At 41.7% G+C, this 17885-nt stretch overlaps 1 protein-coding gene across 8 annotated transcripts in view; it reads left to right on the top strand.

Moving 5' to 3' along the window:
- The window catches only part of OSBPL8 (oxysterol binding protein like 8), a 122485-nt gene that overhangs the window by 88144 nt on the left and 16456 nt on the right, over positions 1-17885 (top strand). For all 8 annotated transcript variants that reach the window (XM_084797055.1, XM_084797054.1, XM_084797056.1 and 5 more), the window contains 9 exons: positions 136-220; positions 1916-2087; positions 4414-4651; positions 5360-5544; positions 7019-7100; positions 8420-8518; positions 11259-11355; positions 14089-14187; positions 16269-16366. In XM_084797055.1, the coding sequence (XP_084653181.1) occupies positions 136-220; positions 1916-2087; positions 4414-4651; positions 5360-5544; positions 7019-7100; positions 8420-8518; positions 11259-11355; positions 14089-14187; positions 16269-16366 (1155 nt within the window). The remainder of the gene's footprint in view (positions 1-135; positions 221-1915; positions 2088-4413; positions 4652-5359; positions 5545-7018; positions 7101-8419; positions 8519-11258; positions 11356-14088; positions 14188-16268; positions 16367-17885) is intronic.

Consider the following 17885-nt stretch of genomic DNA (forward strand, 5'->3'; position numbering starts at 1 on the left):
ATTAGCATTCTTAAGACAGATGTAATTAATGATAATTTGTGCCTGATGTAACCCATATCTGATAGGAGTACTAACGGCTGACACATCATTGGCCCATCTCAATACTTACTCTGTATCACCTATTTTCTCATTTAGGGTCCAAAGGGCGAAGCAGTTGGATCCATAACCCAGCCTTTACCTAGCAGCTACTTGATTATCCGAGCTACTTCAGAGTCAGATGGTAAATGCTTTCTCATGGATTGGCTCTTGTCTCTAAGGATTTATGTTTTGTCTTACTTGTGTTAACATTGGAGGAAATCATGTGTTCATAGGATAGTTGAAGCAAAATCCTGTAATCATAACTATGTAGAATGCGAAGTACTTTACCTGTTAGCTTTGCAGTCAAGAACTCTGATAGGAAGGACATATATAACTGGGCGGAGTTAGCAGCTCAGGTTTTCTCGCACTCTCCTGACCTGTTAATGCTTTGGGGACTTAATAGTATTCCTTGTAGTAATTTGTTATACATCATTTTAATAGAGATACTCAATTATAAGCTGTCATACTTTAAGTTAACCTTTGTGGAATACATAACACTGGTTTGGTTTCATTTTACATAAGAAACCAAAATACAAACAACTTTATCTCTCTCTCTCTCTCTCTCTCTCTCTCTCTCTCTCACACACACACACACACACACACACACACACACACACAGAGAGAGAGAGAGAGAGAGAGAGAGAGAGAGAGAGAGAAAGAGAGAGAGAGAAAAGAGAACTTAACCTGAAAGCTTTAGAAGTGACGGTGATGAATTTGTTCCTTACTGTCACCCTTTATACTTGAGATGAGCTGGATGTAGGGCGTCTTAGACCCTTCCCGTGCTGACTGCTAGGATACTAGAAAATTACTGCAGAAATGTGAGATACCACTATGAACATGCTTAATATAGTTTAATTTTCTGCCAGATTTTGAAATAAGTATGTATGAATTTTAACAATACTTAAATATATCAACGTATTTCATAATTTCACTGATAACAATTTTAAATTGTGAAAAAAAGCTTTTAACGTTGGCAGTGATGGCAGCTAAGATAGCATTCTATAGGTGTTTTCTTGACTTAAAACGTTGGTGTTAAGCAGACTAAAGAAGACTCAGAAGGGCACGTATTGCATGCTTTCTTCTTCTATATGTGAAATCTAAACAGAAGAGCAGAGGCAGTGAGAGAGAAGCACGTGCCGGGAGGAGGAAGGGAATGGAGCAGTCATGGAGTGCTGGGTGGATGTGATCTCTGTGACTAGAGTGTGTGTGGATTGTCACAACAAGGCTTGTGATTGAGGCGTGCAGATTAACAAATTATTTTTATATGTGCCCGAAGAGTGGATGCTTAACCTGCTGCCAACAAAGAGACAGTTCAGTTAGTTTATAGTAGAAACATGTTCTCTCCAATGTACTTTATATACCTTATTTGATACTCTAAAACTGCATGTTAAGCTGGGAGTGGCGCACACCTTTAATCCCAGCATTCAGGAGGCAGAGGGAGGTGGATCACTGTGAGTTCAAGGCCAGCCTGGTCTACAAAGTGAGTCCAGGATAGCCAAAGGCTACACAGAGAGACCCTGTGTAAAGAGAGACCCTGTCCAAAACCAAAACAACAACAACAAAAAAGAAATTACATGTTAATGTTCTAAGGAGATGAAGTGTATTTATGTTAGATTGGATATGCTTGCATAGTACATGCTGTCTCCTATTTATTGTGATTTTTTAAGTGCTTATTGTTTAAAAAGCAAAACATTGCATTAAAGCCCTGGCAAACTTTTACATTTAAATCAATGTTTCCAGTGCTTCTTTGTCAAATACCCAGTATATTTAAAGGGGGTTAAGTGAAATGCATGCTGGCTTCATTAATCCTCTTGCTTGTAAATCCGTGTTCTTCTAGGAAGGTGTTGGATGGATGCCTTGGAGTTGGCCTTGAAATGTTCTAGTCTCCTTAAGCGTACAATGATCAGGGAAGGGAAGGAGCATGACCTGAGCATATCATCAGACAACACACACGTGACTCTGTATGGCTTACTGCGGGCTAACAATCTCCACAGTGGTGACAACTTCCAGTAAGTAGCTGTTGCCGCTAATGTGATTATGCTCATTAAACTGGTTGTCGTTTCTACTGCCTTAGTAATGTGTAATGTTGAAATTTGCTTGTCCTATTATCATGGCTCTTAAAGCCTTTAACAGTAGTTTATTTGCTGTAAACCAGGCACAGGGATTTACTTTCTTTCTTCTGGCTGGCGTGCATTGTTCTTTTTTTCCAGCTACAAGTATGCTGAGTAGTTACTTTGTCTCTGTGCATGGTATAACTTCAGTTAAGGGAATTTTCTATTTCTTGCTGTCTCCTCCTATTATAATCCTATTTCAAGACCAGTTTGAATATTCTATCCCACGTGAAGCTTCCTGGCCTCAAAACAACGAGACACATCTTTCCTTCCATTGTTCTTCTCAGAGCATGTTCTGTAATGGCCTTTTGTGAAGCTTTTTTATGTGTGTGGGCGCTCTGTCTGTGCTCCACATTCCTGCAGTGCCTTCAGGGGCCAGAAGAGGGCGTCAGAGCCCCTGGGACAGGACTTGCACATGGCATGGGTGCTGGGAATTAAACCTGGGTCCTTTGGAGGAGCAGCCAGTTCTGTTAACCACTGAGCCTCTCCAGGTCCTATGGAAGCATTTTGAGTGGTAACCTTATCTGGTTTGTGATTTTACTTCTTGAATTATTCACTGTTGCTAATATTAACATATTTCTCTGGCAAAACCGCACAGATTTTTTTTTCAGGTACTGGATGGTTTTTGTTGCTTTGTAGAAAAAAAAACCCCACCCTTCTCTCCTTTTTATCATTTAAACCTTTATTTCGGGTCTATTGGCATATTCCTTAAGCTGAACTTGTCCTTTCCTTTGCTCCCCGAATCTTTCCCCTTACAATTAAGCCTATCAGAGAAACATTAAGTATAACTCGATGCCACGGACCACCCCAGTTGGGTATGGGGGTCCCTGGGGCAAGGGTCCTTAAAGACTTGGTGGGCAAGGATTCGGTGGTGACAGAGACAAACACTTCGGCAGTTCGGATCTGAGTGTGTTTGCAGGCAAGCAGTCTAGATTGTTATACACATCTTGAAGCAGGGAGTGTGTTGTGGTCACATTTTCTATGGAGTAGATTCACGGGGTCAGTGATGCAATCAGGCATGTAGAATACACAGTACACAGTACACAGTACTTGGCACAGGCAGATATTACATTCTCAGGGTGAGCCCAGGAGCCAGAGACCGTCCTCAGTAAAATATACGTTTTGCTGTTAGTCAATGTCTGACACCTTCCCATTGATGACTAACAATTTATCCCCTCCCTCGCACACTCCTGTATAGGGGAGAGGTGGACAAGGTGTACTAGCCAATCTATAGGGTCATCTATATCTAGGAGGACACCAGAGATTGCCCTTCAATAATATGCTACGCCATGTGGAGTTTTGTATTGTAGGAATTAAAATTCCACTTTTATTTTAATTTTTGTCCGAGTTACCTTTTCCTTGAATGGGCTCTGCCTTTGGTAAAGACCCTTCATGTAATTGAGGGGATTTTTTTAACCACCTCCTTTTGCTATTGAAAAAGTTCTCCATTGTTTTATTATTCTTAAGAACTTTCAGGATGACTAATAATAAATTAGGCGCATTTGGAGGAGGCATCTCATTCTGCGGTTTCTAGGCTGGTGCTTTGTCCAATTCTCCTCCTGGCACTGTATCCCTGGTCACCTTGTTGTTGCCTTGACTGTGAGTGAGAAGAATAATAGGACAAATAAGAAGGACTACCAGGAAAACAGACCTCTATGAACACCCCCAAGGGAAAGAGCACCGTGGCTGGTCGCCTCAGGCCCGTGCAGCAGCGTTGTCACGCGGAATCCACTGAAAGTGGTGCAGCAGCTCAAGTGTGTCTTACTCTTAGCGGTTGGTTTTGGTGCCTTCGGAGCTCTTGACAGTGGAAAGGCATACTTCATCAGCTGAGAACCTGATGCTCTTAGTGTTTTCTTCAAGCCAAGTGCAGCAGTGATGCTGCTTTCAGTAATGTGTTTGTAGAATAGTAGCTGGGCAGCTGTAGCATGCAGTATCTAAATGTTGTGAGAATGTTTTAGCCCGGAGAGGAGAGAGGCAAGAGCTTACTTAGGTTGTCGTCTTCTGCAGTCGCAGGCTTCTGTTAAATGTCTTTGTGCCTTTATTCGCTGATCTGTAAAAGAAAAGGAACATTCTGCCTAATGGACTGGTTTCAAAGATCAAGTAAGGTAAACTTTAGAACTGTGCATAGCACACAGTGAACTTACAGTAAATACTGCATGCTGCTCTGATTTATGGACCTGTATTCTTCGTCTGCTTTGTTCTTTCATGTGATGGTTCCGCTAAGGTTGAACGATAGTGAAATTGAAAGGCAGCACTTTAAGGACCAAGATATGTACTCTGATAAGTCTGACAAAGAGAACGATCAGGAGCACGATGAGTCTGACAATGAAGTGATGGGGAAAAGTGAGGAGAGTGATACAGATACATCAGAGCGCCAGGATGACTCCTACCTGGAGCCCGAGCCTGTGGAGCCCTTAAAGGAGACCACGTACATGGAGCAGAGCCACGAGGAGCTCGGAGAGGTGAGTCGCTCGTACTGTCAGGCTCCAGCTCGCTAACTCCACAAAGTTTCCACACAGTTGCAGGTATTGTTTACCTGGCTTATTGTTTTCCCCAAAGAATACTTATATGCCAGTGTCTTTTCAAAGGTGTATTGAGAAATGTATTTGCATTTATCATCAACCAAAATCATACCCGACTGCCAGTGTGGTCTGCTAAACTTTAAGTTTACATTTTCAAGTTTGTTTTTGAAATAGAATATTGTTTCAAGTCATTGCCAGGTATAAAGTAAATTGCAAATAAGCATAACTTTAAAACTCGCTTCCTATTAGTAGTGCCTAGAAGTAAATGCATGTGCAGCAGTAACCTACAGTGCTGAATACGGTGTACAGTGCCGTAATCGCAGCATGTGGGAGAACAAAGCAGGAAGTGCGCAAGTTTCAAAGCAGCCTGGGATAGATAGTAAGACCTTGTCTCAGAAGAAAAATAAATTTAATTCAACAAGTAAAACAATAGAATTCGGTTCTTCTTTATATGTTGTTATTTTGGTCTTTCTTACAGCTCTCTTCACTTTTATAGCCTAGACTTTATTACCTAAATGGTTGTTTGCACATTGCCATAATGCTTGGAGTGGTCCTGAAAGTCAGGCTTAGTCATTCACTTCTTGTCTGTGTGTCTGCATCTAAGATAAATGTATTAAAAGTAGTTCCGGGTGTTGTTGATTGTTAAAGGCAGGTGAGGCTTCTCAAACGGAAACCGTGTCTGAAGAGAATAAAAGCCTTATCTGGACTCTGCTCAAGCAAGTCCGTCCCGGCATGGACCTGTCCAGGGTGGTTCTTCCCACCTTCATATTGGAGCCCCGTTCTTTCCTGGATAAGCTCTCCGATTACTACTACCATGCGGACTTCCTGTCTGAGTAAGTAGCCTTCCAGAGCGAGAATCCTGCGTGCTGTTAGAAGGTAACAAAAACCCAGGGGTGGTGGCTTGCGCTTGTAACCCTAGCAGTAGGGAGGTGGGGACAGGTGCCTTCCTGGGGCTCAGCAAGGCCAGTGAGAGACCCTGCCTCAAGGTAGGTGACATCTGAGGAAGAGTGACACCTGTAGGCCATGCTCTGGGGAATAGCAGTCTTGTGCTCAGCCTTCCACTGCTGCCACATCTGCGGGTCTCACGGCATGATGTCCGTGCTGCTAAATTTTGGTCCGGTGATTTGGATTTTAAAATCTGCATCGGTAAGCCTCGCACAATTCTCCAAAACTCAGATTCTACTCTCAGATGCACGTGTGAAAGAGAATGCCTTTTTCTAAATGAAGACAACTTTGAAATTCACAATCACTATTTCGTAGCAATTGCAACAATAGTCAGATGGTGGGGGGGGGGGAGGGAAACTGAGTCATGGCTCCTTCAGATTTCTTCTATACAGACTAGGTGTTACACTGGTGCTTTGCTCAGGTGGGAAGTCAGCGGATAACGTGTGCAGGAAGGTGAAGGACTGTGGCTGGAAGCTGTTGATTGTCCTAACTCTTCTCACACTTTGAGCTTTGTAGCAGAGGCACAGCCTCACCTTGATCTGAGAGGCTACAGTGGGCTGTCCTCTCCCCTGTGCACTGTTAGCCTCTAACACCGTTTAGGTTACATGCAACCACGTGAGCAAGGCTTGATCATCTTTCTCCAACTGAGGGCCTTAAATGTCACAAGTCTATATTTGCCTATGTGGGATATTTTCTTGTTTGCTTTTTTCTTTGTTATGTTTGGGTTGGTGGTGGTGGTGATGGCTTTTTTCCCCCTTTGGGGGGGGTTCTTCCCTCCCCCCCCCCAGTTCCTTAGAGAATTTATAATCTTGGGGGAAAGCATGGCAGCAGATGGCCTGACCAGGAAGCTGAGAGATTACATCTCCAGCCCACACGAAAAGCAGAGAGTGTTTATTTTTTAGTCACAGATAGTCCCTGGGTTCTACAGAATCCTGTTTTGGAAACTTTGGTTCAGAATTTCCAAAAATATTTATCACTGTCCTGGGTAGTATATCAAAGAATCAGAAATAAATGGAATAAGGTAACCAGATTTTTTAAAATGATTCTTTAAAGATTGAATCTTTTACTCTTTTAAAAATGATATGTAGGTTTGTTGTAGCCGGGGTATGTGCATATGAACACAGGCATTGGGGCCCCTGGAGTGAGAGCTACAGGCCTGTGAGCCATTGGTCAGGGCACTTGGAGTGGACCTCTGGCTCCCTACTGAGGAGTGGGCAGTGTTAACTGTCTGCAGCAGCAGATTCACGTGACTGCTTTACTGCTTGCTTAAACATGAGTTAGGTTCTAACTGTAAGTCATAGTAAGTATGAAAGAGAATTTGCGATTGCATAAAATGCTTCTATTTACCATTTTGTTTTTTAGAGCTGCTCTTGAGGAAAATCCCTATTTCCGTTTGAAGAAAGTCGTGAAATGGTATTTGTCAGGATTCTATAAGAAGCCAAAGGTAAGGTTTATACTTTGCTGCTTTTTCCTCCTTTTAGGAGAATCTGTGTTTGTGCCTTTGTGTGGGTATGCGGCTGCCGTGGGCACATGTGGAGCTCCGTTCTGTCTTTATATCATGTGAGTCACCAGAGTGGGAGGCAAGTGCCCTTCTCTGTGTTGCTGTTGAAGCACACGGGAGACCTACCTGAACTCTGAAAAGCATCCGTGTGCAGCTCATGTTGGTGATCATTCATCCGTAGTCATTAGACTAGGCTGACAGGCGTGTGTGAGTAAGGAGCCCTAAGACGGAAGCACACGGTAGCAGCCGCAGCTAGAGCAGCCTGACTCCCTAGGTCCCAGCTTCTCTGTCCCAAGGACAAGAAAGCAAGAGCGAGAAACTTGCTTGAAGGAACGGTGCCAAAAAGATCATGAGAATCGAATATTCTCTGGAAAGGCACAGGCCACCAGCAAAAAACAAAACAAAACAAAACCCGCCACCCCTAATCTAACGATGCAGCAGTCACTGTATCCACAGAGAAGTGTGATATTAATGAAGTAGATTTCACACTCCTTCAGTCAGGAGATGTGTACGTTTCCATTGTGCTGATCAAGCAGTAAGTGAGAACTAGTTCACAAGAGAGTATCATGAAAAGAGCTTCAAACAGAAATTAGAAAATTTAGCTTTATTTCTAAGAATGTTATGAACTATGTCTGTGAGCCACCTCAAACAATCTAAAAGATGGAGATGTTGACGTACAAATACTGTATTATTTGGCATTTCTAATACTGCGTGAACCCCCAGTAAATATTCAAAAGATGCTTGCACCTCCATGTTCATTGCAGCACTGTTTGCAGTAACCAAATACAGACCAGACTCAGCCTCTAACAGATGAAGGGATTGTGACATTGGACCAGTCAGTTCTCAGGTTTATTTTAAAGCACCCATTGCTGTCTTGAGGCAGCATCTGACAAGAATGTCCTGCATCTCATAGAGTTGCTTTCTTAGTTTCAAAGTTTTATTTATTACTCTTTGAGATTTTCACACAGTGTAATCTTATAGTATATTTTGGCCATTTTTCACCCCATTGTTCTTTCATCTCTGTACATTCTTGAGTTCTCTTTCTTTTTTTTAAGTTTTTATATATAATTTTTAGATTGTTTATTGGCATTTACCATGAAATTTCAAAATTTATATTTAGACATTATCTTGATTGAAGTCATATTTTTATTTCATGTAACTTTCATTTACTGTAAAACTTTATAAGGTGATCTTTCAGACAAGACAATTTAACTTTGAACCTGTATGTATAATTTTAAACTTGTGTTTTTTTCTTGAACCAGGGACTGAAGAAACCATATAATCCTATACTTGGTGAAACTTTCCGTTGTTTATGGATTCATCCCAGGACAAACAGCAAAACTTTCTACATTGCTGAGCAGGTATGAGAAGTGCATGCTAAGAAAAGGATCTGGAAATGCTAACTTGGTAAATCACTGCTGCTGAGCTTCTTGTTAGGGAAGGCGGAGTGAGCACTGAACGCTGAGTCCTGAACACTTCTCTAACATACTGCAGAGTTGCCCCGCTGTGGCTCAGTCCCCATGTCAGCAGTGTGTGCTTAGCCTGGCATTGGATTGCAGTGAATGAACTTTTTCCGTGATTGTCTCTCCTGACTGTTCCTCAGCATGTGGTGCTTCCGTTATAGGTTTTTAAAATTATTTTATTTATTTATTCACTTTACCTCTGGGTCATAGCCCTCTCCCTGCTCTCCTCCTAGTCCCACCCTCCCTCCATCCCTCCTCCCCTGCTCCTCAGAAAGGGGAGCACACACACCCCCATCCACCCACCCTAGCTCATCAAGTTGCATCAGGACTGAATTCATCTTCTTCCCCTGTGGCCTGGCAAGGCAGTCCCGTCAGGAGGATGTAATGGAAAAGCAGGCAACAGAGTCTATGTCAGAGAGAGCCCCCCACTGCCCTCACTAGTGGACCCACATGAAGCCTGAGCTGCCCATCTGCTACATCTGTGTGGAGGACCTAGCTCCAGTGTATGCATGGTCCTTGGTTGGTGCTTCAGCCTCTACAATGGCCCTCTGGGCCCTGGTTCGTTGGCTCTGTTGGTCTCCTTGTAGAGCTCTTGTCACCTCTAGATCCTTTTACCCTTCCCCCCATTTTTCAACAAGACTTCCTACTCACTGCCCAATGTGTGGCTGTGAGTCTCAGCATCTGTTTTGAACCACTGCTGGGTGGAGCCTCACAGAGGACAACTCGGTTGCCTCTCTTCCATGGGGCGGGTCTTGGGATGGGCCAGGCATTGGTTGGCCATTGCTTCAATCTCTGCTCTATCTTTTCTATCTTTATCCCTGCTCGTCTTGTAGACAGGGTAGATTTGGATCAAAGTTTTTGTGGTGGGTTGGTGATCTCCTGCCTCCACTAGCTGTCTTGTCTAGTTAGGGAGTGTCCTCCCCAGTCTCTGTGGCTTCTGCTGCTAGGGGTCTCAGCTATAATTCCCTCTCCCACCTTGTTTCTTCTCTTTAACCACCATCTCTGTCTATTCTATTTACCCTTCTGAGTGAGATTTAAGCATCTTCCCTTGGGTCTTTCTGGTTGGTTATCTTCTTTGGATCTCTGCATTGTAGTATGTTTATCCTGTACTAAATGACTACAATCTGCTTATAAATGAGCACGTACCATGTGTATCGTTCTGGGTCTGGGTTACCTCACTCAGGATGATCATTTCTAGTTCCATCCATTTGCCTGCAAATTTCATATGTTCTTGTTTTTGATAGCTGAGTAGTATTCCATTGTGTAAATGTACCAGAATTTCTTTATCCATTCTTCAGTTGAGGGACATCTGGATTGTTTCCAGATTCTGGCTATTACTAATAAAGCTCCTATGAACATAGTTGAGCAAATCTTGTTGTTGTATGGTGGAGCATCTTTAAGGTGTATGTTCGGGAGTGGTATAGCTGGGTCCCAATTTTCTGAGAAAGTGACAGATTGGTTGTACAAGTTTGCACTTCCACCAGCAATGGAGTAGTGTTCCTGCATCTGATAAACACCTTCAGCAAAGTAGCTGGATACAAAATTAACTAAAAAAATATCAGTAGCCCTCTTGTATAAAAACAGTAAGTGGACTGAGAAAGAAAGTAGGAAAACATCAGCCTCACAATAGCCACAAATAATACAAAATATCTTGGTGTAACTCTAACCAAGTAAGTGAAAGACTTGTATGGAAAAAAAACCTTCAAATTTCTGAAGAAAGAAATTGAAGAGAGCATCAGAAGATGGAAAGATGCCCATGTTCATGGGTCAGTGGGATCAACATAGTAATAATGGCCATCTGGCCAAAAGCAATCTACAGATTCAGTGCAATTCCCATCAAAATACCAACACAGTTCTTCATAGACCTTGAAAGAACAATTCTAAACTTCACATAGAAAAACAGAAAACCCAGAATAGCTAAAAACAATCTTATACAATAACAACTTCTGGAGGTATCTCCATCCCTGACTTCAAGCTACACTGCAGAGCAATAGTAATAAAAACCGCACGGTACTGGCATGGAAGCAGACGGGTTGGTCATTGGAATCCAGTCGAAGACCTAGAAATAAACCCTCATACTACAGACACTTGATTTTTGAAAGAGGAGTGAAAAACGTACAAGGAAAAAAGACAGCATCTTCAACAAATGTTGCTGGTCTAACTGAATGTCTAGATGTAGGAAAATGCAAATAGTTCCATATTTATCACTCTGCACAAAACTCAAGTCCAAGTGGACCAAAGACTTCCATACAGTTTTTTACAGCACAAAAACTGGTTACTTAGAACAGTGTGTACTTGTGTGCGTCTGTGCTTTTGTGTGTGTGTGTGTGTGTGTGTGTGTGTGTGTGTGTGTGTGTGTGTGTGTGTGTAGTCCTAAAGCTATATTATAATATCAAGCTAGAAGTGGTATATTATAATTTCCACACAACTTGTTGATTAACTTTTAAGGGGCCCCTGCCCTATGCTGTGAATGCCAGGCAGTGGATTTCTTTGGGGACAGAAACCTGGTTATTGTAATGATTACAATTCATTCTGTTGCTTACCAGCTACTCCTTCTTATGCTGAGATTTGACTTTTGATACTAGCACAATAGGATGCTTGTTTTGTTAAATGTCATGATTTTTCCTGTGTTCCGTAGGTGTCCCATCACCCACCAATATCTGCCTTCTATGTTAGTAACCGGAAAGATGGATTTTGCCTTAGTGGTAGCATCCTGGCTAAGTCCAAGTTTTATGGTGAGTTTTCCCTTGTCCTAAACTGTGCCTTCCAAAACGTCATGCCTTCTGTTAAGTTTTTATTTGAAAATACATTAATTTTAGTTGTCGTTTTTGGTAAGCAATTGATGTCATTTAACTGTGACTCCTTTTGATTCTTACTCATCTAGAAGGAAGGCACCTCTTACTAACTTCCTCACACACTTGTAGAAGCATCACTTCGGGAAGGGCACACTGAGTGCAGACGATCTCTCGTGCATGGTGGCCTACTTTGCCCTCATCACTGTGTTTCAGCCTGAGGGAGTTGACCCTTGTTTCTCTGTCTTTCAGGATAGAAAGCATCCATTTGGTCCTGGTCATTCAGTAATGGGATTTAGCCTTGGGCCAATAGCATTTATAGAAAATGTGTGTGTGTGTGTGTGTGTGTGTGTGTGTGTGTGTGTGTGTGTGTAAGAAAGGACTGTAAAAAAAATATGATTTTAGTAGGAAATCTTAATACAATGCCTTTGGCAGTTCAGACAAGCCTAGTCAAAACTATGTGGGGGAATATATCCTTAAATGCTATTGTTTGGCTTCTAATTAAAGAAAAAATTAAAAACCCAGAATTAGATTCAACTAAGGGATTTTAAACCTGAGGGAAAACAAACATAAGAGTGAAATAGAAAAGATAAAGGATGAAACAGAAATCTAAATTTTAATTATGAGAGAACTCAGGGAACCAGACACCAGTCTGTGGCAGGAAACGTACTGTGTAACCGCTTTCCATTAGGAGCACAGCATGTGTCTCTAGTTCTTCAACACCCTTTGCACAGTTTTGCTTTTGGTTTGGGTTGGGTGTTTTGTCTTCAGAAGGTCCACATATTTTATATTGAGGTTATTTCTTCTCCCATCAAGCTTCAGTCCCTAACTCTAACCCCGGCTACACTGTAAGTGGCTCTGATGAGCTCTTGTTGCCCTTGTAGGCATGTCTTACTGAGTACGAGGCACATGCTTAATATTGTGGCATTACTTCTGCACTTGGCTTTCTTTTTCTTATGTATTAATACAACTTCTATGCACCATGGCTGGCTTTTTACCATTTGAAAGAATCCAGACTTCACAAGGGCACTTTAAAGCTTTTTGGGGTTGTTTGTTTTTGTTTTTGAGACAGGATTTCTCTTTGTAGCCTTGACTGTCCTGGACTCACTTTGTAGATTAGTCTGGCCTTGAACTTACAGAGATCCACCTGTCTCTGCCTCCTGAGTGCACCACTGTGCACAGCTTGAGCACTTTAAAGTTAAAAACTACCTTCATATTTTTCTTTGCGTGAATGCATCTAAAGAGATTGTGTATAACTTAGGAAGTAGCCTGTTAGGCAGATATCATGTGGCACCTCATGTTGGACTCTAGGAAAGTTGATCTAGAGATAGTAAAATGGTAGCAAACAGAGGCTGAGGCGGTTTGGAGGCCAGGGGAAAGGTCATGGTTGTGCATAAATGTTTGCAGGCTTTTATATAAATGTCCACAGCCTTATTCCTAGTAGTTCAAGGCTGATAGCAGAATCCAACATTAACTCCTATAGATCTTTCATATCAATTTAAAGAATGATGATTGATGCAATAGGATAGACAAAGCTGAAACATATGTGCTAGGTGAAATAAGCCAAATATACATTATGTATTATATATTATATAGTGCTTCCTAGAATTGGTAAAAAAAAAAAAATACAAGAATTGGAAACAGATCAGTGGTTCCCCAGGTATAACTGGAGTCTTTTAGGATACTAGTTTAGATAGATATATAGGTGGGTGGGTGGGTAGGTGGGGTACTTACTGTACAAAACAGATAGATAGATAGATAGATAGATAGATAGATAGATAGAAAGAAAAGAAAAGAAAGAAGGAAGACAGTGAAGTGATGAGGGGTCAAACCTAACCCTGGGCATGGTAGTAAGTATAGCACTGCTGAGCTACATTCCCACCCTTAGTCATTTGAGACTTTCTGTGAGGTTCAGGCTGTTGCCGAGGCCCTGCCCTTCCTGGGTCCACCTTCCAGATGCTGGTACAGGTGTGTGCTGCCAAGCAGTTCATTGGTGTGATTATGACTCCTTAATGCAGTATCATATACTATCACACTTAATGCTTAAAACAGCCTGTTCATTTTGTGGTGATTATGTCCCATCAAAGATGCAGATGTTAGGAAAGAGACAAGCTAAAAGAAATCACTGTGGCATCTTATCACTTGGCTTTTGCAAAATTTAAGCATTTATGTAATTATTAATCAATTATAAATGTTTAAATCATTAGACTTACCCATATGTGACTTAAGATAAATGGTTTGATTCAGAAGAGGCAAACTAAACTCTGTTATGCAACAGTATTTTGTTGGCTATTGTACGTGATGAGATTTTTTTCATTTGACTTTCCTAAACAAATCCTAAGTATGCCTTTTGAAAATATTTATTTTAGCTGGGCAGTGGTAGTGCATGCTTTTATCCCTGCACTCGAGGGGCAGAGTTCAAGGCCAGCCAAGGCTACACAGAGAAACTCTGTCTTGAAAACCAAAACAAACAGAAACCCTCACTTTGTAAGAGTGGGGATATAAATCAAATAATGTTTCAGTTATAAGGTGCTGAACACACGTGTCGGCACATGTATCAAGATGGAGATGTTTGTAAGTATTTCTCCCGCAGGAATGTATTAGATATTGCAAATATACTTTGTTTTGAATGGCTGGATTCATTTTGTGAAATTTAATAATACCTTTTTCTTTTAGGAAACTCATTATCTGCAATATTAGAGGGAGAAGCACGGCTAACTTTCTTGAATAGAGGTGAAGATTATGTAATGACAATGCCATATGCTCATTGTAAAGGTAACTATTTTCCATACTTCTTTGAAAGTTACTGTATATGGCTGGAATTTGTTGTGCTTGAGATGAACTCAGAACTCTGTTTGAAGCCCCTTGTCCCATAGTTTGGTGAGCGTGTTGTGTTGCTGAGTGTTGCTGTGGCGGTGAAGTGGTCCGCACATAGCTGACATGCCTTTCTGTGATGCGTTCCTTAAGAGAGTGGTTGATAACAGAGGAATTTCCTTGCCTTTGTTGCCTGTGAAAGTTTTGAAATTAAATGGAACTACCTATTTTAGAATCCTTGAAAGTTATTTATTCTTGCATTAATACCTTTTATAAAGTTTAATCTGCTATTTTTCAGTATTTGAAGTCCTTTAAATTTTTTTCTTCAGTCTCATTTGACAATTTCTTTTTCCTAACTTGGGTTTTGGTTTGTTTGAGTCATTGTCTTGCCATGTGGCTCAGGCTACCCTTGAACTCAGGATCCTTGTGCCTCTGCCTCCCTAGTGTTGAGGTGACTGATGTGTCCTGCAGCACCTCACTAATATGTGGCAAAAACTAGATAGTATTCAGAGCTCTGCAGAGAACTTTCAAAACAGGAGTGAAATAAAGGACCTACAATTTTTAATACTTAAGAATCAATATTTTTAAATTTTATATCATTTATTACATCAATGTCCAACTAGAGAATTCTTTTTTCCCACAGCAGTGTATTACTTAGGAAAAAAAACCGTAAGATTAAAACATAGGGAATTGTGATTAAGAACATTTTCTAAGCCGGGTGTGGTGGTGCATGCCTTTAATCCCAGCACTTGGGAGTCAGAGGCAGGCAGATCTCTGAGTTCGAGGCCAGCTTGGTCTACAAAGCGAATCCAGTACAGCCAAGGCTACACAGAGAGACCCTGTCTTGAAAAACCAGAAAGAAAAAAAAAGAGAACATTTTCTAGGTATTTTCTATATTGCTAAGTTTTATGAATTATTTTATAAAATTGGAGTTACATGGCCAAGTAAGTGTGAATAACAGCATTTAATGGTCTGCTTACCCTCAGACGTTACCATTGTGCATTTGCCTATTAAAGGCCACCTCAGCTGCTTAGTTCAATAAAACATGCATGTGAACAAACCCAGTCAACTTTCTTTACCTTAGGATGTGTTTTGAGCACAGGCTTTATCTTGTGGTTACGTTTGTTTGCTTAGCTTACCTGAAGTCAGTTCTTGTTATTTGTAGTAATTATATACTGTAAGGTGACAACAGACACAGAATTAGCACATTAAGAGCCATTGTTTCCAGAAGAGTAATGAGGTACATTATTTCTATTATCTAATGAGCACATCACCTTGTGTGTGCTTGTAGACACATTTTATTCAGTGTTCACTTTGTTACCGATTTTGTTTCCGTTGGAAATGAGTCATGAGCTAACACTAACTCAAGTGAGTGAAGCATTAGCACATGGTCCCTGTAAGGGTCACTACAAGCGTGTCCTTCAGAAGACGACACCCCAGCACTTCAGCACTGCGCTGCATTAGTTTTCAACAGCAAAATCATTGGGGGGAAAAGCATAAAAGTGGGAGAAGCATGACCAAAATACCTTGCAGAAGGACTGGTTGTGTTTAACAGTGTGCGCATTGATGCAGCGCGCCGGGCCTACTTCTGCCTCAGCATCAGGCTACTCCCAAGCATGTCCATGAGTTACCACAAGGCACAGTGGGTATTGAGTTGATTACCTGTGTTGTTACAATGTTTATGACATATTGTGTATATGTGGAGGTTGGAGCATGACCTGTGGCAGCAGGGTCTTCTACTGTGTGGGTCCCAGCAGTCCAGCTCAGAGCCTAAGGTTTGGCAGGAAGTGCTTTTACCTACTCGCTCATTGGCCCACCTCTGTATTTAAATGAGGAGTCTGTAAAGTTGCCAGCTAAACATAATGTAAACACACTTTTTTAATGTTCTAAAGCAGACTCTGTATATTTACATGTTTTTGCTGAGTGAGGCAGCATTCCCTTAGATCTCAGCATTCTCCTAGAAAGGGTACCGAGTTACAAAATGCTGCATATTTTACATCAGGGTCTCTCTGCCTCAACTTCTGTAATGTTTTTTCCTTTAGGAATTCTTTACGGAACAATGACACTGGAGCTTGGCGGAACTGTCACTATTACCTGTCAAAAGACTGGATACAGTGCAATACTTGAATTTAAACTAAAGGTTGGTAAATGAGGGTTTGTGGGACACTTGCCCACTTGACCATGTGGCTCTGGCAGGCCTTGCCCCTCTCCCCGTTCCCTCTGCCTTGCTAAGAACCATTAGACTACATGCCTGAAGCTAGCCCCAAGGTCTGTAACCTTATGTGGCCACTACCTCCTCCTGAGGCTGACTACCAAGGTCCAGCTATCAAAGTATTGACGTCCAGCAATCAAAATCCCCTTTGGATCACCTAATTAACAGGTCCAATTAAAATTACACACCTCAGCCTAACACAGGGTTTCTCATTTTACCTTGATAAACTGCCATTTGCCTGTGGGCCATGTCTGTGTCCTCTGTATCCAGAGGCAGACCTTTGTCCCATTCCAAGACAAATAACCCACCGCCCTGCCGTGTCCTCTCTTCCCTCCTCTCCACTCTCCTTTGTTCCGTCCCCTTCTCCCTCCATCTCTGTCTTCTTTGTCCATCCTCTCTTCTTTCTGTCCCCCTGGGGCAAATATATCTGCTTTGTGCTGAGAACTTGGTCTGGGAACTTAGTTTTAGGGGTCCTGAGCCAATACTTTACCTTTCAGTGGTATTGCCTAATTAAGGACAAGCTGCGCTGTAAATAGTGAAGAAAAAAATATAGTTTAGTTATGAAATAACTAAATAAAAAATACGATTTATGTCCGGTCACAGAGAAATGCATCCAAGGGCATTCTCTGTGAGTAGCTTGGTACAACTTGAGACAAATGAACACAAAATCCACCATTCCCTTTGTTTTAAATTTTAATGATAAAGCTTGTTGCTGTGGAGGAAATGGGCCTTAAACGAATGAAGCGTCTCTATGTGTTAAAGCATTGCTTCACAGCCAGGTGCGACACACGCCTGTAATCCCAGCACTCGGGAGACTGAGGCAGGTGGATCTCTGAGTTCAAGGCCAGCCTGGTCTACAAAGTGAGTCTAGGACAGCCAAGGCTACACGGAGAAACCCTGTCTCAGAAAAAACAAAGAAACAAAACAAAACAAAATCATTGCTTTCCAAAGCCCCCAAAGGTAGATATGAGTTAGGACTCCAGTTGATACAGTAGGACACTTTGATATTAGCTGTGATTTCTGTATAAAAAATTACTTTGAAATAAATTACTTTGAACTCAGCGTGCTTAAGAATACCCATGTGCTACTCCTCATCAGATTTATATCCTGGAGTTTGGACGGGGCACATTGGAGATGGCTTGTCTCTTACAAAATGGAGGCCGTCAGGAAATCTTGCAAAATATGAGTGACCCAGTTAAGATCAGAATGCACTAAAGACTTGCCTGTTCAAGGGTCTGACACATGAAAGGCCACAGCTGTTACTCTGAGCACCTATTCATGTGGCCTTTCCATGGAACTTGGCTTCTTGAAAGCATGGCCACTTTAAAGTAGCTGGGGGTCTTGCTCAGCAGCACAAGGGTTTCCAAGTTCGAGTGTCACAGTAACAGGCCGGGGCTCAGGTGACTTCCACCACTAGTCTTAGAAGTCCAATTTATAATTTAATAAA

This window comes from Acomys minous, assembly GCF_964271855.1.
Source record: "Acomys minous genome assembly, chromosome: 9".
NCBI lineage: Eukaryota > Metazoa > Chordata > Mammalia > Rodentia > Muridae > Acomys > Acomys minous.